Source organism: Narcine bancroftii, chromosome 5 (assembly GCF_036971445.1).
Source record: "Narcine bancroftii isolate sNarBan1 chromosome 5, sNarBan1.hap1, whole genome shotgun sequence".
In the NCBI taxonomy this organism is placed as follows: domain Eukaryota; kingdom Metazoa; phylum Chordata; class Chondrichthyes; order Torpediniformes; family Narcinidae; genus Narcine; species Narcine bancroftii.
Genome location: NC_091473.1, coordinates 66,750,002 through 66,777,059, shown reverse-complemented (window position 1 = coordinate 66,777,059; position 27,058 = coordinate 66,750,002). Strand labels below are relative to the sequence as shown.

General features: G+C 41.0%; 1 protein-coding gene across 10 annotated transcripts in view; it reads left to right on the top strand.

Annotated features, from left to right (window-relative positions):
* rasal2 (RAS protein activator like 2) overlaps window positions 1-27,058 on the top strand; it is a 512,219-nt gene that overhangs the window by 275,884 nt on the left and 209,277 nt on the right. Inside the window, exon 1 of one of the 10 annotated variants that reach the window (XM_069937687.1) lies at window positions 23,939-24,075. The exons of the other annotated variants lie outside the window; for them this stretch is intronic. Coding sequence (XP_069793788.1) covers window positions 23,946-24,075 — 130 coding nt within the window. The 5' untranslated portion in view covers window positions 23,939-23,945. Of the gene's footprint in view, window positions 1-23,938; window positions 24,076-27,058 lie in introns of those variants that run through there. 10 annotated transcript variants of the gene reach the window in all.

The following is a 27,058-nucleotide window of genomic DNA, read 5'->3' as shown; positions in this document are numbered from 1 at the left end:
CCCACACCGGCTGCCCCAGCCCTGATGTCCCACGCTGGGGAGCTGTCAGGCAGCGGGGAGGGGAACTCTCAGGTGTGGGGAGGAGGGCTGTCGACAGCAGGGGAGGGGTCTGTCAGGCATGGGGAGTTGGGTCACTGGCTGACTGTCATTAGCCCGCTCCCTGCTAGGCACCTGAAAGCTGCTAGCCTGCCTTGCTGCTTTCAGTTGCCTGGGGGAGCGCTCAGAAGTGGAGAATATACCTCCCTGAGGTGGGTTGAGTAAGTGCTCCTCAGGGGGTTTTCCGCTTGCAGGGGGCCTCCCGACAGCTGCATTCGGGTATTCTGGCCACCTGAAAGCGGCTATATGAAGAGAGGAGTAGAACTTCTTCAGGGTAGGCAGCCCTCAAGAAGGATATACCCTGATGAACATTGGCTACCCTTTATTTCCTAAGGATTCTGCGTGACCTGATGAGTTTCTCGAGCACACTTGTTCATTGCACTCGTCCCCAGCACCTGCAGACTTTCTTGTTTAACTCTATGTCCATTATTATATACCCAAGGAGGAGTTGTAAAGAAAATTTGAGGAACATGAAACAATCCAGTGGAGCACAGGAGCAACGGGTCAGCCCATTGTGGCTGTGCTGAATACGATACTGGTCTAAACTAACTTCACCTGCTGGCACGCATACCTTGTCTTTCATTTCCTGATCTGAACTGTGTCTAACTGCCTCTAAAACATTGCCATTGATTCCGCTTTCATTGCCTCTACTGGCACTGGGTTCCAGGTACTGACCAATGTCTGTGTTTAGAAAAAAACTATGTCTCACAAACCACCTTGAAACTTTCCACCTCTCATCCTAATATTCTGCCCTCTAATATTTGACATTTCCATCCTGGGAAAAAGAGCCCTATTAACCTTATTTGTGTTCCTCATAATTTTGTATCAATCGATTAGGTTTGCTTTCAGGCTCTGTCGCTCCAACAGAAAACATCAACGTTTGTCCAACCTTCTCCTGAAAGTTAATACACCCAAATCTTGGCAATGTCCCAATCAAGTTCTTCTTCACCTCTCCAAAACTTTCCTATAGTCTGACAATCATAACTGCATAGAGCACTGCAAATGTGGCCTGACCAAATTTGTATGTAGCTGCAACAGTATTCCCAAACTTTTATACTCAATGCTCGGTCCAAAATAGGCAAGCATGCCTTCTGCACCCTGTGAACCATTTTCAGAGAGTGATGGACTTGCACCCAGAACCCCACTGCACATCAGTGCTCCTTCAGATCCTTTCAGTTACTGTGGATATTACTCTTGCATTTGACCTCTGAAAATGCACCATTTCACACTTGTCTGGATCAATTAAACTCTATCTGCCATTTCTCCACCCAAGTGTGCAATTTATCTACCAGTCCTAAAGTGAGATGCTCACCAGGGTGCGTGGCAGCACAAGATACAACAAACGGCAAAATGAAGCTACATAGGAGAGACCTACCTATGTAGGTCTTCTAGTCAGTGCCGAACTATTTTTTTTCCTAGTCCCACTGACCTGCACCCAGTCCATAACCCTCCATGTGCCTCCCATACATGTACCTGTCCAAATTCTTCTTCAATATTAAAATTGAACCCACATTCACCACATAGGCTGGCAGCTTGTTCCACACACCCACTACTGTCTGTGTGAAGAAGTTCCCTCTAAACTTTTCCCCTTTCACCCTTAACCCATGTCCTCTAGTTTTTATCTCACCTCCCTCCAGTGGAAAAAGCCTATCTATATTTACTGCCATATTTTTAAATATCTCTATTGAATCTCTTCTGCGCTCCAGAGAATAAAGTTTTAACCTGTTTAACCTTTCCCTGTAACTCAGTTCCTGAAGTCTGGGCAACATCCTAGTAAATCTGCACTCTTTCTATCTTATTGAAATCTTTCCTGTAGTTAGGTGACCGACAACACTCCAAATTTGTCCTCACCAATGTCTTATACAAATTTACCATAACATCCCATCCCCCATCCTCAATATTTTAATTTATGAAAGCTAATATGCCAAAAGCTCTCTTTACAACCCTATTCACCTGTGATACCACTTTTAGGGAATGTTGTATCTGTATTCCGAGATCCCTCTGTTCTACTGCAGTCCTCAGTGCCCTAGCATTTACCGTGTATATCCTTTCTTGGTTTGTCCTTCCAAACTGCAACACCTCACACATGTCTGTCATTTTTCCAGCTGGTCTAGATACTTCTGCAATCCTTGAAGACCTTCTTCATTGTCTACTATGCCTCCAAACTTAGTGTCTGTCATCTGCAAACTTGCTGATCCAATTTACCACCTTATCATCCAGATGACAAACAACAATGGTCCCAGCTCTGATCCCTGAAGCACACCAGTACTCACAGGCCTCCAGTCTGAGAAGCAATCATCCACTACTACTACGCTCTAGGTTCTCCTGTCTAGCCATTGTTGAATCCAGTTCACGACTTCACCATGAATGCCTAACGTCTAACCCTTCTTGACTAACCTTTCAGGTTGACCTTGTCAAAGGCCTTACTAAACTCCATGTAGACAACATCCACAGCCTTTTCTTCGTCAACTTTCTTGGTAACTTCATCAAAAAACTCTGAGATTGGTGAAACACAATCAACCACGCACAAAGCCATGTTAATTACTCCTAACAAAATAATTGTGTGTCCAATCTCTTAGAACATCTTCCAATAGTTAACCTACTACTGACATCAGGCTCAGCAGCCTATAATTTCCTGGTTTATTTTTGGAGCCTTTTTGAAACAACGGAACAACATGAGTTACCTCCAATCATCTGGCACCACACTCGTGGTGAAGGTCATTTTAAATATTTCTGCTAGAGCCCCTATATTTTGTAACATCTGATCTAATCATGGAAGTGAACATCAGTTGAAGCATTCTGAACTATCTTCAGGCAGAATACTCTTTCTTGTTCTTCTTTTATCAACTCAGATACCAGTTTTTTTCCCCCCAAGTCAGTTCACTTTGTGGGGGGAACAGTTCTCCTCTGAATGGAATCAGACCTGATTAATCCTGTCATTCCAGACCTGAACCTGCCCCAAAATTGAAATATGTCATCATGAATTTGTCAACCCCTTTGTGACCCAATCTTGTTTCTTGAATCAATAGGCAATACCTTCCATCCCCTCTGTGCTTGGATCTCATGAATGTTTTAAACCTGTGTGTGCAGCCATATTTGCAAATGTTAGAAGAGTTAATTTCTTTGAAGCTTGCTTCACATTGCCATGACCTTTATTCTCTATCCCAGAAGTGTGTTTCATGAAGAGTTTAGCTGAACAATCGTCAGTATAGACAAGAAGGGCCATATGACCTGTTTTCTGTGCTTTAGCATTTTGTGGTTCTAGGTGCTCAGTGAAGCAACCTCCCAATCTGTATTTAGTCTCCTTGATGTAGAGGAGATCAGAAAGGGAGCACCAAGTGAAGTAGATGAACCCTGCAGAGTCACAAGTGAATTGTTGTTTCACTTGGAAAGACTGCGGTCCTGAATGATGCTGAGGGAGGAGGTGTGGGTGCAAGTGTAGCATTGCCCGTGGTCAGAGGGGAAGGTGTATAAGGGGTAATTGGTGGGAAAGGACGAATGGACGAGGGAGTCATGGAGGGAGCAGTCCCTATGGAAGGCGGACAGAGGAAGATGTGTCTGGTGGTGGGATCATGTATTAGGTTGCAGAAATGACGGAGGATGATATGTTAGATCAGAAGCTTGTAGGGTGGTAGGTGAGGTCAAGAGGAATCCTGTCCTTGATGCATGTTGGGACAGATGTGCAGGTAATGGAGGATATCTAGGTGAGGGCTGAGTTGATGGTAGTAGAGGTAAAGCACATTTAACCATATAACCAGATAACCATAGTTCGGCCCTACTAGTCCATGCCGTAGCAAATCGCCACCCTCCTAGTCCCACTGACGAGCACCCAGTGTGTACCCCTCTAGTCCCCTCCTATCCGTGTAACAATCCAGTCTTTCCTTAAATGTAACCAATGATCCCTCCTCGACCACGTCTGCCGGAAGCTCATTCCACATCCCCACCACCCTCTGCGTAAAGAAATTTCCCCTCATGTTCCCCTTATAATTTTCCCCCTTCAATCTTAAACCATGTCCTCTAGTTTGAATCTCCCCCTTTCTTAATTGAAAAAGCCTATCCACATTTACTCTGTCTGTCCCTTTTAAAATCTTAAACACCTCTATCAAGTCCCCTCTCAATCTTCTACGCTACAGAGAAAAAAGCCCCAGTCTGCACAACCTTTCCTTGTAACTCAGACCCTGAAATCCTGTCAACATTCTCGTGAACCTTCTCTGCACTCTCTCTATTTTGTTTATATCTTTCCTATAATTTGGTGACCAAAACTGTACACAGTACTCCAAATTTGGCCTCACCAATGCCTTGTACAATTTCATCATAACCTCCCTACTCTTGAATTCAATACTCCAATTTATGAAGGCCAACATTCCAAATGCCTTCTTCACCACACCATCTACCTGAGTATCAGCCTTGAGGATACTATTTACCATAACTCCTAAATCCCTTTGTTGCTCTGCACTCCTCAATTGTCTACTATTCAATGTATATGACCTATTTAAATTTGCCTTTCCAAAATGTAGCACCTCATATTTATCTGTATTAAATTCCATCAGCCATTTCTCAGCCCACACCTCCAGCCTTCCTAAATCACCTTTTAATCTACGGTAATCTACCTCACTGTCCACAACACCACCAATCTTTGTGTCATCCGCAAACTTGCTTATCCAATTCTCCACCCCTATATCCAGATCGTTAATATATATAACAAATAATAGTGGACCCAGGACCGAACCCTGAGGAACTCCACTAGTCACCGGCCTCCAATTGGACAAACAATTTTCTACCACTACTCTCTGACACCTCCCATCCAACCACTGCTGAATCCATTTCACTACCTCTTTATTTATACCTAATGCCTCCACCTTTTTTCCTAACCTCCTGTGGGGAACTTTGTCAAAAGCTTTACTAAAGTCCAAATAGACAACATCCACAACTTTCCCTTCATCAACCTTTTTTGTAACCCCCTTGAAGAACTCAATCAGGTTTGTCAAGCATGATCTACCCCTGACAAAACCATGCTGATTACTCCCTATCAATCCCTGTACATCCAAAAATTTGTAAATAGCATCCCTCAGAACACTTTCCATCATCTTGCCCATCACAGACGTCAGACTTACAGGCCTATAATTCCCAGGTTTGCATTTGGACCCTTTCTTAAACAGAGGAACCACATGCGCCACCCGCCAATCCTTTGGCACCACCCCCGTGGCCAGTGACATCCTAAATATCTCTGTTAATGGCCCCACTAACTGTCCACTAGCCTCCCTGAGTGTCCTTGGGAATATTTTGTCCGGTCCGGGAGATTTATCCACCTTTTTCTTTTTTACTACCTCCTCGGTTATCCTTATATGCTTCATGACCTCCCCACTATTTTTCTTTACTTCAACTGGTTCAATATTTTTTTCCCTAGTGAATACCGAGGCAAAGAAATCATTCAAAATTTCCCCCATTTCCTCAGACTTCTCACTCAGCCTACCCTTGCTATCTACAAGGGGTCCAATTTTATCTCTCACTAATCTTTTACTTTTAATGTACTTATAGAAACCCTTTGGATTTATTTTTACTCTGTCAGCCAAAGCCTCTTCATGCCTTTTTTTGGCCTTTCTAATTTCTTTCTTAAGATTCCTTCTACACCCCTTGTAGTCCTCCTTCAACTTCTCAGCTCCCTGCTCTTTATACCTCTTGTACACCTCCCTTTTCCTCCTAACCAAATTTCCAATATTCCTCGAAAACCAAGCCTCCCTATCACTTCCAGCCTTTCCTTTGATCCACACTGGGACATAACTACTCTGTACCCTCAAAATTTCTTTTTTGAATATCCTCCATTTTTCATTAACATCCTTACCTGAAAATATCCTTCTTCTTTGAAGAAGGAGGACATCTTAGATGATCTCACATGAAAGACCTCATCCTAGTAACAGAACTTGTTTAATGCTTGTCCTCATAATAACCTTTTGAATCACTTGCCATAAAACCTTGAACTTTGCCATTTGAAACCAGAAATGTTTGTTTTTCGAGCACTGAAACATTCCTTGAGTCTGTGGACTAACTCATCCTTTCCTGAGGTCCAAACATTTTCAACTTTCTGCATCATTTTAAATGGAGCATTCCTGTCACTGTGTTCAGCAACTTGGACTCTGTCTGAACATCATAAAGCATGGTGCAAATGACTTGAATTTGCATTGACAACGCTAATGGTTGATTAGATTCATAATTCAACTCATGAAGAATCTTGAAAACCTTTGAATATTGAATGGAGATGTTCCATTGTATTCATGATGTGAATCCTCATTGTTCAATATTTTATAAATCAGTGTAAATCGATGGAATTGTAATGAGAATAGGTTTTCACTGGGGTGCAATGTACTGAAGATTCAACAGGACTACTGTTAGTCCTCCTGTTGTCAGTCACAGAAGAGTTGTAGATGATCTTATTGTTCATTTGCTATCAATCTGACCCCCCCCCCCCATAAATTTATCCAAAATCTTACTGCTTGAGTCTGAACTTACATAAACAAGATCACCCACCTCTTCTGTGCCCAGTGATTTGTTGAGGCACACAGCACAATATGCTTAAATTTTATCATTGTAGAATTTTGAGGTTGGGAAGCAGGCCCTTCAGCCTAATTGGTCCATGCCTAAACTCAGCCCACATCCCTATAAACCAGGAATGGCCAACCTATGGCGCCTGCGCCAAAGTGGCGCATTGTTCCCCAGTGATGATAATAAAAAATTAAGCCTACTCGTGCAAAAAATATTAACCAAAAGCCAATTTGTAGAAATCTATAACAGGAATTCTAGTTGTTTGGAGCTGGAAATGGGTTTTACTGAGAATAAATCTAAAACTTAGCAATTATTTTTAGCAATTTTATTATTTTGTGCACACCTTTTGGCGAATGTTATCTTCTTTCACATGATCTGTTTTCATTTTTAAAAAATGTTCAATGAATCAAACTAGGAAAGAAGGGCTTTTGTTCTGCAGTTGTTCCATAACTATTCAATACACGTTTGATACTTGTTTGATCCTGAGGTGTCAGGGCTCTGCACCAGCGGTGTGTCACAGCTTTTTGCCATTCAGTTTACAATTGACACTCGTGTGCCACAAAGTTATGCTTTCTTTGTTCGTCCTTTGTGAACATTTGCAGTTTTGTACTCTTTTGAAAATTAAGCCTTGTTTTTACATTCAGTTCCCCATCATAGTGCAAAAGAAAATGAGCAAAAGAAAAGTAGAAAGTGATAGTAAGCATGAATTTAATGAACAGAGGGAAAATGAATTCTTACTTAGAGCGGGTCCGTCAGGAAAACCATTGTGCATTGTTTGTGAAAACACGTTCTCCCATAATAGAAGACATGATCTAATACAGGTACACAATGCTTTATCCAGAACCCTTGGGGGACAGTGTGTTCTGAATTTCAAATTTTTCCAGAGTTCGGAAAGAGAGATTTAAGCCTACCTGAATTGTGCTGCCGTATCCACCCCCACCCCTTCCACTCGCACTGCTGTCTTCCCCCTCTCCCCTCACCCATCCGACTTGCACTGTTGGTCTTTCCCCCCCCCCCCCGCCCTCCTGACTCGCGCTGCTGGTCTCCCCCTTGCCCGCCCAAGTTGCGCTGCTAGTCTCTCGCCCGCCCGAGTCGGGCTGCTGGTCTCTCTCCCACCCGACTCGCACTGCCGGTCTCTCCCCCTCGCCCGCCCGACTCGCACTGCTGTCTCTCTCCCCAGTTGTCGGATTTTGGAGCTTTCCAGATTTTAGATGTCCAGATAAAGGATTGTGTACCTGTAGTCACTATGCAATACAACATCTGACTGAAATAGAAGGAAAACTGAAGCTAGTACTTAGGTTTGAGTTTCAGAAAGATTATGTGATTAAGAAAAAGGAAGAAATCAAAAGAAGACAAAATATATTTGTTAAAAAAAGTTGTGAAGTTTGGCGATGACAGAAGCTTCCTATGAAATCATTTCAGCGTTGGCCAAAAAACAAAAGTCTTTTGGTGATGGAGAAGAAATTGTTAAGCCTTGACTCCAAATATTTGCAAGATGTCTTGGTGATAAAAATATCGAAAGGGAAGTAAAAAAAATTGCTCTCTCAAAGCAAACAGTTACGAGACACACAGAAGAACTCTCTCGTTATGTATCTGACCAATTGAAAGTCCTTGTCCATGCTTGTACTTTCTTTTCTTTAGCTTTGGATGAATCTGCTGATGTATGTGATGTTGCCCAGTTAAGCATTTTTATAAGGAAATAATGATAATTTTACATCTTTGAAGAACTTATCAGTCTTTCCCTATCAATGATAGGGAAAGCTGCTGGGACACCAACTTTGCTTGAAAAACTTTTTCTGTTGTCCTCTACTAAAATATCACAACACTAGAGTTACTGTGTGAAAAAACTAAATTTGTTTAAAAACTAAACTGGTTGTGAAATGCGTGAATAAAATTTAGAGCCAGAGGATTAAACAGACGAGAATTCAGGGAATATATTGTGAAATGTTAGATTTGGAATATGGCGATCTCGTCCTTCATTGTGAGGTGCATTGGCTTTCTGGAGGACGGGTTCTGAGTAGATTTTGGAAACGGAAAAATATTGTTCATAATTTTCCAGAAGAGAAAAATGAGGTGCCAGGGTGAAGAGCCCTTTTATGTGATAACAATTGGCTATTTGACTTAACATTTTTAGTTGGTTACCAGCCATCTCAATGATCTAAATTTGAAACTCCAGGGCAAGATCAAATTGTTTCCTAGCTTAGTAAATAATATCAATGCATTCAAGTTGTAGTTTAAACTTTTCATCTCTCGGTTAGAAATTGAAGGTTTGAACAAGTTTACACACTTAAAAGTGCTGAAGATAATGGCAATTTTTCAAAACATATTGAAAAAAATCAGGTTATTGCTAGTGTCATTTGAAAGTTTGTTTTTGTGATTTTGCTAGATGACGACTGCATGCTTACATTTATAAACCCATTTTCATTTAGTAAACAAAAAATGGTGAAGATGCCTAGTAACATACAAATGGAAGTTATTGACTTGAAAACAAATTCATTATTGAACATGAAATTTGATGAGCTTCCCTCAGTCCCAAATGCTTCTGACATAATTAATTTCTGGCGATCATCACCCTGTGAACATTTTCCAGAACTAAGAAAATTTACCCAGTTACATCTGTTGTTTCGGAATGACGTACTGATGTGAACAAGCATTTTCAGCCATGAAAGTGATTTAAAACAAAACCAAGGTCACAACTGACTGAAATGTGAATAATTCTCTGTTGCTCTCAGTAACTAATTTAACTCCAAACATTAAAAGCTTGGCAAAATAAAAATAGACTCAAAAGTCTCATTAGGATAAGAAATGTTTATCTTGTTTTTATATTATCATGTAAAAATGCTAAATATATCTATATTAACATATTTTTACATGATTGAAAGGGGTACAAGAGTTGTATGGGGCATCTGAACTAGTGCATGAAAAAAATTGATGCATGGAATGTAAAAGGTTGGCCACCCCTGCTCTAAACCTTTCACATCTACATACCTATCAAAGTGTTTTTAAATGTTTTAATTGTAACCACCTCTACCACTTCTTCTGATAGCTCGTTCCACATACGCATCACGTTTGTGTGTAAAAAGGTGCCATTCAGGTCCCTTATAAATCTTTCCTCTCTCACCTTAAATCTGTTCCCTCTCTCAGATTCCGTTACCTGGGAAAAAGACTCTGACTATTTACCTTCATTATGACCCTCATGATTTTATATACACCTGTAAAGTCACCCTGCAGCCTGCCAAATGTTGGGAGATCCTGTCACTCAGAATCCACTCAAGTAAGTTATCCACCATTGGTGTTAGGTTAAAAAGGCTGTAGTTCCCCAGTTTGTCCTTGCAGCCTTTCTTCAATAAAGGTGCAATATTAGCCACCCTCCAGACTTTGCTCGTGGCTAGCACTGATGGAAATATCTCTGTCAGGCCTCCCAGCCATTTCTTCCCTTGTTTCCCACAAAGTCCCAGTATACACTCGGTATAGGCCCTGAAGATTTACCTCCATAAATATATTCTAAGACTACCAGCACTAGCTCTTGTCTCATTTGGATGTAGTCCAAGACATCTTTACTCATTTGCCACAATTTCTTTGTTTTCATGACCTACTCCTCACTAAGTACACATGTAAAATATTAATTTAAGACCTTGCCTATCTCCTGTCAATCATATTGATCCTGAAGGGACCTATTCTCCTGTTCTCTTCTGAATTACCCTTTTTCTCATTAATTATTTGTGGTCTCTTGGGATTTTCCTTTAAATTGTCTGCCTGAGTTATCTAATGCCCTTTTTTTTGCACTCTTGATTTCCCCTTTAAATGTCTCCTACATTTGTTAAATTCCTCAAGGAATTTGCTTGATCCCAGCTGCCTATTACTGGACAAATGGCTCCTTTTTTTCTGACAAACACCTCAGTATTCCCTCAGAAACCAATGTTCCCGAAACCTGCAAGCCTTGCCCTTCACTCTTCCACAAACATGCTGTTCCATCTCACTTTTAAAACCCTTCACCTTGCTTGATTTTTCTTTACCTATGAACAACCCATCCCAATCAACTTTTTTACAACCTTATCCAACTTAGACCTTGCAGCCCTTCAAAGACTCTGAATTATTTCATATCAGGACTTTGCACTTAACTCTCTTTCCCACCACTTTCAAATCATTAAACCAGCTGTCTAGCATCATCTTAGGCCTGAGTTTTTGAGAAAGTTTTACTTGTTTGAACAAGTGTCCTTAGCTAGGAGGTCTAAACAGAAAAGCACACTGGTTAAGTGCAAATGATTTGTACCATCCAGCAAGGTTGCAGTTTCAGTCTTTTTTTCCGTCCCTTTCAGTCACCAGCTGGGAGGGTGCTGCAGAATTAAAGAGGCCCTTTGATTGCTTGTGCTTTTCCCAAGTGAGGAAGGGGCAACATATTTTTGAGCTGCTCATCTTCATTCTCCTTGGCTATAATTTGCTCAGCTTCAGCATCTTCTCGTTCAAATTCAAAGTGAACCATCAAAATGTTAAACACTAACTTTCTTCTTCCCATACATTGCTGCCTGGCTTGTGAAGTGTTTCCAGAAGGAGACAGGCCTGAAATTCGATGGCCTTTTATTTCCTCTGAGTTTATCCAGCAATTTTTTGTATTGCAACTGTTTCCAGAAGTTTGTATTATTTCAGATTTCACAACATGTGGCTTTTTGTTGATTTATTTCCTCATTACTTTTTACCTTTTATTGTTTTTCCCCCATAACCTTGTTTTATTTGCATTTGTTGAGAATGCATTTATAATTGTGTGATCACAACACAAGATGTAGTATTTCTATAATGAAGAAAATACAAGCTGTAGAGTGCCAATAATCCATGGAATATTACAGCACAGAAATAGGCCTTTTGGCTCTTCATCTCTGTGCCCAACAATTGTTCTGCCTAATTTCACTAGCAAGCACACAGATCATATCCCTCCAAACCTGTTTCGTCCATGTACCTGTCCAAATTTTTGTTAAAAATTAAAGTTCAGCCCGCATTTAACAACTCATTTGACAGCTCATTACACACACACACACACACACACACACACACACACACACACACACACACACACACACACACCACTCTCTATTATGTAGTTTCCCCTAATGTTCCCTTTAAACTTTTCCCCTTTCACCTGTCCTCTAATTTTTATCTCAGTGGAAAAAGTCTGATTGCATTTACTCTATCTATACCTATCATAATTTTAATCTCCCCTTAAATTTCTATTCTCCAGGGAATAGAGAACTAACATGTTAACCTTTCCTTGTAACTCAGTTCTTCAAGTTTCAGCAACATCCTTGTAAATCTCCTCTGGACTCATTCAGTCTATTGTAAGTTAGGTGACCAAAACTACACACAATTTTCAAAATGTGTCCTCACTAATGTCTTATACAACTTCACCACAACATCCCAACTTAAAACCCAATGCTTTGATTTATGAAGGCCAATATGCCAAAAGCTCTCTTTATGACCCTATCTATATGTGACACCACTTTCAGGGAATTATGTTCTGCCCGTGGCCTGCAGCCTGGAGTTCATTGGTGGCCTTCATTCAGCAGCAAGAATATATATATCTGTTTGTTTATTTATTCACACACACACACACACACACAAACACAAGAAAGCGAGAGTGCTGGGCTATTTTCAGTGAAGGAGCTGTCATGTGTCAGCCTCACCTGTTGGAATATCTAACCATTGATTGGCAGCTGTAGGACCAATCACATGTCAGCTGCCAGGGCCAATCACACATCAGCCTCACAAGTGATCAGGTCTAACCCTTGATTGGCAGATTAAGTGACTTCCGACCAGGTTCTAGCCAGAGAGGTCACATGACCTACCACAATTTACATTCCCATTAGGTTCCAGGTGGAGAGGCCACATGACCCTGCACAATCCACACTACAATGTCCTTTCAAAGTGCCACACTTCATTTGTCTACATTAAATTCCATTCTGTCATTTTGCAGCTCATTTTTCCAGCTGGTTCAGATCTCTGCAAGTTTTTAAAGCTTTTCTCACTGTCGACTACACTTTCAATCTTTGTGTCAACTGAAAACTTGCTGTTCCAATCTTTCATCCAAATTATTGATATAGATGACAAACATCGATCCTTGAGGCACACCACTATTCACTGGCCTCTAGTCAGAGAGGCAATCATGCACTACCATTCATTGACTTTTCCTGCAAAGGCAATGTCTCATCCAATTTAAATCCTCACCATGAACACTGAATTACTTAACCTTCCTGACTAACCTCCCATGCAGGACCTTGTCAAAGTCAATGTAGACAACATCCACAGGCTTCCCTTCATCAACTTTTCTGGTAACCTCCTTGAAAAACTCTATGAGATTGGTTAAACATGACCTACCAAGCACAAAGCCATATTGACTATCCCAAATCACTCCCCGTCTAGCCAAATATATGTATATTCGATCTCTTAGAACACCTTCCAATAACTTAACTACCACTGACATCAGGCCTATAATTTACCAGATTATTTTTAGAGCCTTTTCTAAACAATGGAACAACATGAGCAATCCTCCAGCACCTCACCCATGGCTGAAGACTGTAATTTCTTCCCTCCAGGTTTGAGGGAATACCTTGTCAGGCCCTGGGGATTTATCCATTCATCTTTGCCTTTAAACAGTATATACCTCCTTCTGTTTAATCTGTATAGGTTCCATACCTCGCTACTTGTTTGCCTCATTTCCTTAGATTCTGTGCCAGTTTTCTGACTAAATACTGATGCAAAAAAAAAACCATTTAGCACCCCCACATCTCATTTGGCTCCATACATAGCCAACTACTCAGATATTCAAGAGAATCTTTACTATCCTTTGCTCTTAAAATATATTTGTTAACCCTTTAGATTTTCCTTCATCTTGTCTGACAAAGCAACCTCGTATCTTCTTTTAGCCCTCCTGATTTATTTCTCTTTTTTTTCTTGTATTTTTTGTATTCCTCAAGAACCTCATTCGCTCCTTGTTGCCTAAACCTAATTTACACCCTCTCTTCTTAACCAGATCCCCAATATCCCTCAAAAACCAAGGTTCTCTATGCCTGTTAACTTTGACTTTAATCCTGACTGGAACATACAAACTGTACAGTACTCTCAAATTTTCATTTTTGAAGGCCTCCTTCTGGCATCCTTGCATCACATCCTTGCTGGAAAACATCATGTGCCAATGCACACTTTCCAGGTTCTTTCTTTTCCTCAAATATGGCCTTTCACCAATTTAGAATCGAAACCCAAGGATCAGACCTATCCTTATCATTAATTAACTGGCAACTAACCCAGTGTTCCCCTACAGTTCACTTTGGTCTAAGGCCCACTTGACATCTAGCCTAACATGCCATGGCCCACTAGTGGCAATGACTGAGTAATATTCTCCCCTGTCTGAGACTTCTTGCTCCTGTTTCACCCCCTCCCCTTTCTTGAGGCAGCTTTGTATGAAACCGATTTTTATCAAATTCAAAGTATTTTATTTAACATTTTAAAGACCCACATGGAAACAAGCCCACTAGTAGAGATAAACTTATCTACAAATACTTCCGTCACCTGATCTGTCTCGTTCCCCACTGGGAGGTCCAGTATTGCACACTCTTTCATTGGTATCTTGATTATTAATTCAGGGAACTTTCCTGAACACATATGACAAAACTCTAACCATCCAGCCCTTTTACAGTATTGGAAACCCAGTCAATATGTGGAAAGTTTAAAAACACCTACTATCACAAATTTATGTTTCCTGCAGCTGTCTGCTATCTCTCTGGAGATTTCTTCCTCCAGTTGAATGGTCTATAATATAATCCCATCAATGTAATTTAAACAATTAAGTCTGCAGATGCTGTGGTTGTAGTGTACACCAAAATGCTGGAGAAACTTAGCAAGTCAAACAGCATACTTTATGTAGCAAAGACAAAGATAAATAACCAACGTTTTGGGCCTAAGGCTTTCATCAAGATATGAGCAAAAAGCAGACAGGTGTCTGAATAAAATTGTAGAGGAGGGGGCCATGTATCTGGTAAATTTCACTGCGAGATAACCACAGATATTCATTTTCCCATCTTTTTGGTGAGTGAATGTCTGTAAATGGTTCAATAGAAAAATTGCAGTGCTTGAAAATATCAACTGACCATCATTCTCAAGGGCATCTTGGGATAAACAATAGATACTGGCCTTGCCACTGAAGTTCAGATCCCATAAAATTTGTAAATCAAATTTGGCTTGAGGCTGTTGCTGCTTTCAGAACGGTACACCCCCATGTCCTCTTTTTTCTTGTCTCATCATTCAAATGCCATCTAAAAATTTGCCAATGACACCACAGTCATCGACACAATCACAGATGGAAGTGAGAAGCGTACAGGAGTGAGATATATCAGCTAGTTGAGTGGTGTCACAACAACAACCTTGCTTTCAATATAAGGAACTAATTGTAGATTTCAGGAGAGAGAAACCAGAAGAACACAAACCAGTTCTCATCAAAGGGTCAATAGAGGAAAGGGTAAAGAACTTTAAATTCCTGGATGTCAACATCTCTGAAAAGGTACACTGGGGTGTTCATGTCAATGCAATCATTTAGAAAGCTCACCAGCAGCTATATCTCATTAGGAGTTTGAAGAGTTTGAAGAGATATATCACCAAAGACTTTTGAAAATTTTGACAGATGTACCACGGAGAGCATTCTGACTGGCTGCATCACTGTCTGCTATTGAGGTGCCAATGCACAGAACAGAGAAAGTATACAGACAGTTGTGAACTAGGCCAGCACCATCATGGGCATCAGTCTTCACTCCATTAAGGACATTTACAAAGTGTCTTAAGAAAGCAGCCTCTATCCTCAAAGACCCTAACCATCCATGCCATACCTCCTTCACACTGCTACCATCAGGAGCCTGAAGATGATTACTCAATGGTTTAAAAACAGCTTCTTCCCTCTACCATCAGACAATGAACCACAGACACTCCCTCTCTTTCTCTTCTTTTGAATTAATTTGTTTATTTAAAAATGTAATTTATGGTAATATTTGCACCTGTGACGCTGCTGCAAAACAAATTTCTTGACATGTTCATGACAATAAATTTGATTCTGATTCATCTATCCACAGTGGATGGCTTTCACTGTGAATGTGTAACTTATTTTTGGGAACCGTTTGAAAAATTACATTCCCTAGCTTTTAAAACATATTTAAATGCTAAACAATTTTTTGGAAAAAAGAGCTGGTAAACATTTTAATGTACATGCTGCCCCATTATTGTTTTGATTGGCCCATCGTGTACAATCTTCCTCATTTTATTTTCACTGCTTCTAAAAATTGGAAATGGTCTAAATATCAGTTACTAAGTGCATCACTCTTCAGTGCCTCCTGTTCTGCACTAAGAAGGGAATCTTTTATATTGTATCATGCGTAACCTCGTGTTTATTGTATTTCTCATAGTTCCGGAGCATAGCTTTTCCCATTTTTCATTTTTTATCTTTATGTTTAGATCTTGTTCCCACTTTTATTTGCGTTTACAGCTTATTTCCTCATTCTCTTTCTCTTGCAGCTTGATGTACATGTTTGTTATAAATCTTTTAATTATCATTGTGTCTGTAATCACATATTCAAAGCTGCTTCCTTCTGGTAACCTCAGTCTGCTTCCCAATTTGTCCTTCAAGTAGGTTTTCAGTTGGTGGTATGCAAACATTGTACCATAAGTTATACCATGTTTGTCCTTCATTTGTTCAAAAGATAATAAATTATTTCCCAAAAAACAATTGTATTCTTTTGATCCCTTTTCTCTCCCATTCTCTAAAGGAAAAGTTATCTATTGTGAAAGGCATTAGTTGATTTTTGTGTCAATAATAATTTTGGTAGTTGGTAATGTGTTTTTTTTCCTTTCTACGTGAATCTTCTTCCAAATGTTGAGCAGATGGTGCAGTACTGGTGAACTCCTGTGTTGCACCAGCTTTTCATCCCACTTACATAGTACACAGGCTATATACCATGCCCCAAAAGTTAAATAAATGAGACCCAACAGTATCAGATAGATGTTTTCACTGTAAGAAGGAAACGGGAACAACAGTACATGCAATTTGGGCATGTGAGAAAGTGGAAAAGTTTTGGGAAGATCTAAATCAGGTATTAAATAAAATCACGAAAAGCAACATACCAAAAAATCCAGAGATCTTTCTTCTAAGTAATATAAGAAGTAAAGAACTAGGCCTTGATTTGGATGAAGCACAAAAAAGATTTATTATGATAGCCTTAGCTGTAGCAAAAAAAAGTATAATGTCAACCTGGAAATCAGAAGAGAGCCTGAGAGTACAGCAACGGTACATAGAAATGAATAAATGTATTCCATTGGAAAAAAATAACATATAATTTAAGAAATAACATCACAGTATTCAAACAAATTTGGGAACCGTACATGGTACACAACAGAGAGGGCCTACCATGGACCTAAAATGACAGAATGAGAAGACAAAATGAATTGACCCAGTGTGTAAAAGTAGATGACACAATTTTCTTGTTTATTTTCATTGTGTGATGACATTGTTTAATGGGTTTAATGTATTGTATATGTTGAACATTTAGTGGGTAGGGAGGGGAGTGGGAAGGAGGGAGGGAAGGGATGGGGGGGAAAGGGGAGAAAATGACACTGTGTATATTCAAGAGGGAATACACTATGCACCATTTCATCAGATGCAAGGATCGACAATGAGATAGACAACAGACTCGCCAAGGCAAATAGCGCCTTTGGAAGACTACACAAAAGAGTCTGGAAAAACAACCAACTGAAAAACCTCACAAAGATAAGCGTATACAGAGTCGTTGTCATACCTACACTCCTGTTCGGCTCCGAATCATGGGTCCTCTACCGGCATCACCTACGGCTCCTAGAACGCTTCCACCAGCGTTGTCTCCGCTCCATCCTCAACATCCATTGGAGCGCTTTCATCCCTAACGTCGAAGTACTCGAGATGGCAGAGGTCGACAGCATCGAGTCCACGCTGCTGAAGATCCAGCTGCGCTGGATGGGCCACGTCTCCAGAATGGAGGACCATCGCCTTCCCAAGATCGTGTTATATGGCGAGCTCTCCACTGGCCACCGTGACAGAGGTGCACCAAAGAAAAGGTATAAGGACTGCCTAAAGAAATCTCTTGGTGCCTGCCACATTGACCACCGCCAGTGGGCTGATATCGCCTCAAACCGTGCATCTTGGCACCTCACAGTTTGGCGGGCAGCAACCTCCTTTGAAGAAGACCGCAGAGCCCACCTCACTGACAAAAGGCAAAGGAGGAAAAACCCAACACCCAACCCCAACCAACCAATTTTCCCCTGCAGCCGCTGCAACCGTGTCTGCCTGTCCCGCATCGGACTTGTCAGCCACAAACGAGCCTGCAGCTGACGTGGACTTTTTACCCCCTCCATAAATCTTCATCTGCGAAGCCAAGCCAAAGAGAAAGAACACTATGGCTCATAGTGTGAAAAATTTTTAAAAATTGAAAAAAAGAAGGGTATCTTCTTCCACTTCACTGAAACATATTGCTGCCTTTGCCTTCTTTATTTAACTGTTTCACCATTTTTCTTTCACCTCTTGCACAATGAACATGAAAAATAACATTTCAGACAAAGAGTCTCAGAGACTGGCTTATTTGTGTTGGTGTCCAAGGACTTCTCTGTTTTATGTTGTGTTACTTGGAGAATTTTTAGGTGTGGTATTGATACCAGTGAACTAGTTTTTGCACATCATAGATACTCCTACAGAGATGTATTTGCATTGCTTGAATTTTTGGAATTGTTGGAATGTGCAAACTCAGGAGTGTGCAAACTCAGGGAGTTAGTTAGGTTCAAAGCAAGTTCACCTCTCTCTCAATCCCACAACAGCAATTTGCAGAATGTCTTGAATTGAGAAAAATACAATTGGTGATTGAACTTCAGACTGGTTATAGTCTGGCATGGACCAAATGTTGCACTTACCTATTGGATATTTCTCCTGAGGTGTCAAGTGTATGAATAAAGCAGTGAACTTCTCCATCCAGTGACTTGGAAGTCTCTGATATTCGTCTGTACTGAAATGTAGTGGATAGTAATGGCACTTGTTTGAGGCATTTTGAAAAGATGTCAGAAATGTTTCTGCTTTCCTGAAAATCATAGGATTACCATTCCTTTTTTATCAAGACCATATTTTTTCAAATCAATTTTGCTGATAATTACATCACATTTTGATTGTTCACCGGCTTCTGGAACCTTTGATTAGATATCTTGATTGAGTAGAAATGCAGAATGGAACAGGCCCTTCAGCTCAAGTGTCTCTGCTGAACATGATATCCAAGTTTAGGCCAAATGCTGTCGAAGGGAAGGCTACCATTCATTTCGAGACTCAAGTCAAAAGGGAATAATATTATAAAAATGAAGGGGATAGGAACCAGTGAGGCAAAAGAGGGAAGGACATTGGATAAAAGATGGAAGAGGTGGAGAGACAAAAAGAGGGAGAGACCAAGGGTGGGGGATGGAGGTAATTAGAGAGGAAAGAAGGAACAGCAGAATTGGAAACCAGATGGTGATGGGGGTGGGTTCCTAAAATTAGAAACATTGATGTTCATGCTTAAGAGTTAAGTCTGTCCAGGAGGATTCTGAGGTGTTGTTCTTCAAGTTAACATTTAGCCTTACACCCACAGTTGATTTGTAAGATTAGTTGGCTACATACATAAACATTTTAAAACAGATCTCATTTGAAAGACTAAAGAATTCATATTCAGTAACCATTGCAGGATCTTTGGAGACTTTTATGCACATTTCACAAGTAAGTGCTAATTTAAATGAAATGAAAGACCATTGTTTGTAGGAAACAACTGGCTGTTTGCAAGTACCTACAGTGTGTTCATAAGAAATGTCAGGCCTGGGTTTTGTATATCTAAGACAACAGCTTGACCAAGGAGAAGAACTCCCATGGTTTGCTGAAGGTGGGGATTTTTTGCAAGTGAGAGTTACTTGGGCTTTCTGGCAGTCTCAGTGAGAGAGAGAGAGAGAGAGAGAGAGAGAGAGAGAGGGAGGGAGGACAAGCCCTCTCAGCTAGGGTATGTGACACTGAAAAGAGACTGAACAGTCATGGCTGAAATAAGCCAGGAAGAGCTGGTTGGAAACAAAAAGTTCCAGGGCAGTGGATGGCTGGAAGTGCTATCTGTCTGATGTTTCTCTTCGAATAAGTGGATCAGAAAGGAACTCTGTGGTAGCCTGAAGAAACCGATTACCATCTGTAAAACCCTGATGGGGCAAGTTTCATCAGTGAAACCTTGAGGTGACTAATGGTGGTACCTCAGTTGTGGAAATCCTGGAACAACAAATCTCTCTTTGCAAACCCTACAAGAACCTTCCTGAGCGGTAAACATTTACCTTTTGAGCACCAAAGCCTGGTGAACTCTATACATGTTAAATTCTGTGCACAGTATAAGAATTGCCTGCATCCAGAGAACTTGGAAGAAGGAGAAGTGAGATTGAACTGTGAACCAAAGAACCTTTCTTAAATTTACATACACATTTTGTACACGTGCGCTTAGAATTAGAAGGGGGTTAATTTGAGTTAGTTAAGTATAGAGATAAATTAAAGTTTGATTCTGTTTTCATGTTTAAAGTTGATTAAAAGCAACTTTTGTTTTAAAAACCATTTGTCTTGGTAAATGTCTGTTGCTGCTGTGCCTTGGGGTCCTTTGGGCTCATAACACATGTCACCGTGGGAATGGTGAAGGGAATTGAAATGGTTGGCTGCAGGAAGCTCAATCCTAGAACCACAGAAGTGGCCACCCAATCTGCGTTTGGTTTTACCAATGTACAGGAGGCCACACTGAGTACATCAAAGGTTGAATGAGGTACATGCAAAGCTCTGCTTCTCCTAGAAGCCCAGTTTGTGGCCCTGAATGGAGGTGAAAGAGATGAAGGGACAAGTTTTGTACTTTCTGCAATTACAGCAGGAGGCGCCTCAGGATGCCCTGTAAGGATTCCATTCCATTCTCACAATTCCTCCGTCTCCGTCGCATCTTTCACCCAGGTTGAGGACTTCCATGCTAGTTCATTAGAGATGATCTTCTTCAAACAACGTGGCTTTCCCTCTAGCACCATCAACTCGGCGCTCACCCCCATATCCTCCATTACCTGTACGTCTGCCCCCATGTGCAATAAGGACAAGATTCCAATAGTCCTCACCTACCACTCCACCAGCCTCTGCATTCAACACATCCTCGTTGGCTATTTCTGCCACCAGACCATTTCCTTCTCCTCCCCTCTCCACTTTCCACTGGGATCGCTTCATCCTTGACTCTTTTATCCACTCCTCCCTCCCAACTAATCATCCCCTTGTGGCCTACCCCTGTAACTGCAGGAGATGCGCCAGGTGCCCACACCTCCTCCCTCAGCACCATTCAGAGCCCCAAACAGTCTTTCCAGCATTTCACTTGCGAACCTGCAGGGGTCATCTATTCCATCCAATGCTCGCATTATGGTCTCCTCTACATCAGAGAGATGGATGCAGACTGTGAGTCATTTTGTTGAGCACTTTGGCTCAACAGTGTGGACATATGGCAATAGCGTGTATCTCTCAGTGGCCACCTATTTCATTTCCCTTGCTGACATGTCTGTCGATGGTCTCAAGCAGTGCCAGACTGGGGCTACCTACAAATTGGAGGAACAACACTTCATCTTCCATTTGGGCACCCTCCAACTGGATGGCATTAAGATTGACTTCTCTGGCTTTCGTTAAACCCGCCCCCCCACAATTTCTTCTCTGAAAACTTCCTCCAGTTGTCTCTCCCTTCCCTGTCTCCTTTTGCACAAACATAAGTTCTTTCCTCATCCCTTATATTAAATTAACACCTTCACCCACCAGCATTGTCTGAATGCTGAGACTCAAGAGATTTCCAGCTTCTGGCTCAATCTGCTTATTCTTTGAAGGAGGGCTCAGGCCCTTAACATCAGCAATATATCTTTTTATGGACACTGAACAGACCAACCAAGTTCCTCCAGTATTTTGATGTGTTTTTACAGCTTTGATATGCAGATTCCCCTTTTCAACCAAAAATTAGTGTTGTCACTCTCATCGGATGGAGAAAGGTGTGGAGAGGATTTTGTTAAATGTTATTCCCATCTCAACCAAACCATGAGGTCATTTGGCAGTTTCAATGTACATTTTTTGCGCTATGTTTCATGTACTCAGTGCTCATTAAGACATAAAAAGCAGTCCCAGGGAGAAACTTAAGGTTGTAAGCTGTCACTCACAGACTACAGAAAAGTCCGTGCCATGTTAATAGGTACTGAGAGCAAATATTTGAATTGCGAGGTTAATTTGTTTACAGGCCATGTTTTGATTTCACCTGTTGCCTTCATTTTCATGAATTGAATGATGGTCTGTTAAATTGTAAGTCGTGCTCGCAGCATGAAATCCAGTGGAAAGGGAAAATCTATTTTTCAGTGAAATGGCAGGAGGTGTGGACACATGGCTTTGTTTTTATTCTCACGTAGTGCCTCATGATGTAAATTGCAAAAGGAACAACACAGAGTGATGGAGGAATTAATTTGGTCAGGCAGCATCCATGGATGACAATAGGCAGTTAAGGTTTTGGCCTGGAACCATCATCAGGAACAAGAGGGCAGAAGCCTGAATGAAATGGTAGGGAGAAGTTCACGAGCCAGTAGATGAGGGGTGAATACAGATGGGAGTGGGAAAATGGGGAAAAAGGTCAGTAGCTTGGAGATGATAGGAGGAAAAGGCAGAAGCGTGAGGAAGATGCATTCTGACAAGAAGTCGGAAGATTATGTAATGAAGGAAAGGGGTGTGGAGCTAGAGGAAGGAAGGTGTGGGTGACAAACATATAGGGAAAGGACAAGATAAAGAGGAATGGAGTCAGATCAGGGAAAGCAACGGGGAAGGGTAAAGAAGACAAGAGGGGAGGAGTTTTCAGAAATTGGAGATGTTGACATTAATGCCATCGGATTAGAGACTGCCAAAACAGAATTTAAGGTGTTGTTATTCTACTTGCATGTGGCTTCAACCTGGCAATACAGTAGGTCATGGGCAGACAGGTCAGTCTGGGAAAGAGTAGTGGGATTAATGGCTAGCCTCGGAGATCCTGGTTGTTGTGTCAGATAGAGCAAAGGTGCTTAATGAATCAATTTCCCCCAGTCAAAGTAAAAGAGCTTTCATTTGATAACAAAGTGGATGTTAATTGGCACAGCTGGAAATATTGTTCTCATAAAAACACTGAAAACATAGGACAATCACATCCTAACAGCTGAACAGGCAGGAGGAGAGAGTTGTCTCAAGGACTTTCGATCTGGAACAGTAGGTGTTTGGGTGATGTTGTCTAAAAATGTTAGGGCCCTGGCTTTTGATCCCTTGTGATCATAGCCTTGTCTACTCCATGTTGTGTAGAAAGGATACAGGCAGTCTGAGTGACTTCAGTCATCCAGGGACACAGAGCAACATGATGGACCATCTGTCAGTTATCCAGGGACACAGAGCAACATAATGGAGCACCTGTCTTCTCATGTGACATTCGTGAAGACCTTCAGCAACTGGCTCACCTTCCTTCGATGCACTCAGCATACAATTTGCAGAGATGCTGCAAAGTATCGTGAAACCAAAAAATTCAAGCAGTCATATTCATGTTTCTGCAACACTTCAGTGTAAGATGCAAGTCCTTACTGCAGACATGCAAACCAGAACTCTGTAATAATATTAAACAAAGAGAATGGAGGTGAGAGCAAAAAAAAAGTGAAAGCACTAATGAATGATTTGAGCTGATGAGTGATAGCCACATCCATCCTTGACTGCCTCCCATTCCAGTCTGTGAGTATCAAGTATGCAGAAAAATAAGGGCACTTTTAAAACTTTCTCCTCCTTTCTGGTTTGGACTGGGGAAAAAATTGAATGAAGCCAACCAGAATCTGGATTTTAAAGTAATGCACAAAAAAGAGGTTTTGCTCAATTTCTTTTTGCTGATTTTTGGATAAGACTGGACTGATATGGAACTTCTTAAAGGACAGATGGAAGCCTGCAGGCACACTTGGTCGTTTCCAGCTCCAACCTGAGCAATTCTATTGGCTCATTCCTGTCTGATCTCCCTGCATCTTAAACACTCACACGAGCCACTGAACTCCCCCTGGATTCTTTTGCCAGTAATCTGACAAAGGGATATCTAACAGCAGTCAATTAACCTACCATCACATTCTTGGCTTGTGAAGGGAAGGAGGAGTGTCCTTAATGTCACAGCAAGAATGTTCAAACTCCATATTGACAGAAGCAAAGTCTGCAGGGCTGGAGTTCTGAGGCAATGGCACCAACTGCTGTGTCAGTTTTCTTTATTCAGAGTACAACACTGGAGAACAGTCAGGAAATCACTGGTGGTACTGCCTCAATTTCCTCACATGAGGGAGATGGTTGGGGGATGGATTATCGGAGAAGTAAGGGGTAGTGTATATTTTATTTTTAAAGAGCTCTTACTTCTGAGCAGAATTATGAGTATTCAAAGAAAATTTGAATCTGCAGATTTGATTGTATGCTTGCATTTAATGCACCCTATTTGTTCAAAATTAATATTTTCCTTATATTCAGGTCAGGGCTGTTGTAGTTGCAGCTGTCTCATACCTCTTGTGAACTTGGTTTAACTCTGACCTCTGATTTTGTTCATTGATGCACGTTCTCTTTGTGACTACGTGGGATTCCACAGGTTGCTCCTGTTTCCTCCAAAGTCCAAACAGTGTGCAAGTCATTCAGTTAATTGGCTGCTTTAAATTATTCTAAGTACTGGTGACTGGAAACAAAATCAAGGTGATGTTTTTGGGCAAAAGAGAGAACAGGTGGCATGTAAATATAGGGGAATGGGATGCTCAAAGAGCCAACATGGAATCAATGGGCAAATGGTCTTTTTATATAAATTCACTTCTGTTTGTTTTTTAATTTTTTTATTTATTCGTGCAATACAGGGTTTATATGGCCTTTATGGCCATTTTGATTCAAATGATTTTACACTTCATTATCTATAAATCTTAATCAATCAGTTTGCAGTCTGTGATTGTGGGGAGAGAGCACAAAAACCTTTGATTTATCTCATCGACTGGGGCTGTGGAATTTATCATTCAAGGTGTCTTTTTTTTAATCATTGTTTTGAAGGAAAACAACTGAATTGCATGGCTGTGGCCGTGGACATTTTCAGAAGTCACTCATTCTGACAGTCAGTGGAATAACCTCTCACAATTTGCTGTCAGCTGCACAATATGAGAAAGAAAACAATTTTCCAAAAATAAGTTTCAGCCAAATACTCCTGGCATTGGTGCTGGAGCTGATTGAGGCCAGTGATTTCTTGTGTAGTCCACTTCAGGTGCAGTTTATGAAGAGGGCAGCTGTGCTTTGTACTTTGTAGATAAATGTAGCAGCTTGCATGGTCCTGATCTTTTGAATGGAGAGAATTAGTATTTTCTCTCAAGGTTCTCTGTTGATTTCTACTGGGCTACAGTTCAGAGAGCATCGACAGTCTTTTTATTTTTACTTTCAGTTAGGTTTCATTGCGGGTGACTCACTTTGTAATTGTCCTTAAACTTCTGGCTTCTTCCAGCCAAGGTGACTTTGAAGATGATGAAAAAGGTAATCTTATAAGAAGTCACACTTTCATCATTCTGTGCATGTTACAGAGTTCTGTGTTGTGTATTGACCTATGTGTTGTGTGGTTTTATGTTAAAAAGTGACAGTTTTCCTTTGAGAGGCAAGGTAAAGGTAGACTGCTGAGAGTGAGAGAGAGTGGGAGACGGACTGGGCATGTGCAGAAGATGATCTAGAAATTTCTGGACTTGGAAGACGAACCACCACTGGGTGTGGCTATGAAGTGGAAGGAGGCCCAAGCAGAGTCAGTGTCTAGGAGGCAGTTTAGAATGTTGGGCATTTTAAAAGGGAGGAACATTCCGAAGGCAGCAAGAAGGATCCAGACCAAGCCATTGTTCCTCTCTCTGCAAGCAACACAAGAAGACCACTTCGAATTTTGTGCTCTCTCTCTCTAAAAGATCTTTTGGCTTCAGTTTACCAAACAAACTGAATTTTGTTTACAATCTTTACTTCGATTGTAATCGAAGTTTTGTGAGTCTTAAGTGTTTTGTGTTTGTTTTGTGTCTAAGTTTTTTTCTGTGGGCTGGTTGGAAATATAACTTAGACTTTGATTACAAATGTTATATTTGGGCTGGGGAATTTATCAGTTTTACACTGATATAGAAATTTGTATATTAACCAGTAGACATTGTTGTAAAAGGGGGGATTTTTGAATTAAAGTTTGAAGGTGAAATTTTGTTAACAAAGTAATTGTTCATCTTTACCCCTGTGTGACATGCCTTCTTTGTGGTTGCTGGTTTGATCTTGTAACAGTGCATCCCTGAAGCAGGGAGATAGGTCAAGACGTGTCCTTTTGATATATTTCCTGAGTTGGTGCAAATAGTCTTGGTGAATGACAGTGGTCCGCTACTTCTTTATTTTACAGATAGAACAGAAAATTACAGCACAGTACAGGCCCTTCAGCCCACAATGTTGTGTGTACTTGTGTAAACTCATTCCATAACGTTCTAACCCTTCTCACACTCATAACCTTCTATTTTATTTGCATCCTTGTGCCAATTTCAGAGTTCTTTGAATGTCTCCATTGTACCAGCAACCACCACACCTCCCGACAATGCATTCCAGGCATCTACCACTCTTAGTGTAAAATAAATTAGCCTCTGACTTCTCCCCTAAACTTTCTTCCAACAGATGTCAAACAGGTGTCCTCTGGTGTTTGCTATGGTCGCCCTGGGAAAAAGGTGCTGGCTATCCACCCTGTCTAAGTCCCTCATAAATTTATATACCTCTATTTTCATCACTCCTACTTTGTCACCTCAAAGAGAAAATTTCAGTGGCAACTGCTCCCTCAAATTGGCACCTCCCCGATGAATGGACATTTTGCATCAGAGCACGTTTGCTCAGTCCCATCCCAGTGGTCTTGATGACCAGGCTCACTTACATAAGAAATAGGAGCAAGAGTAGGCCATCTGACCCACCAAGCCTGCTAGGCCATTCAATGTGATCATGGCTGATCTGATGATTGGCTCATCACCACTTATCTGCCTTTTCCCAATAGCCCTTAATTCTCCTATTATGTAAAAATCTATCCAACCTTGTCTTAAATATATTTACTGAGGTAGCCTCCACCTCTTCAATGGGCAGAGAATTCCACAGATTCACCAACCTCTGGGCAAAGCAATTCCTCCTCATCGCCATTATATGTTTCTATAAGATCCCATCTCTTTCTTCTAAATTCCAGCAGGCGACTCAATCTCTCCTCATAGGCTAACCCCTTCATTCCTAGAATCAACTGGTGAACTTCCTCTGCACTGCCTCCAGACCCACTACATCCTTCCTCAAGTAAGG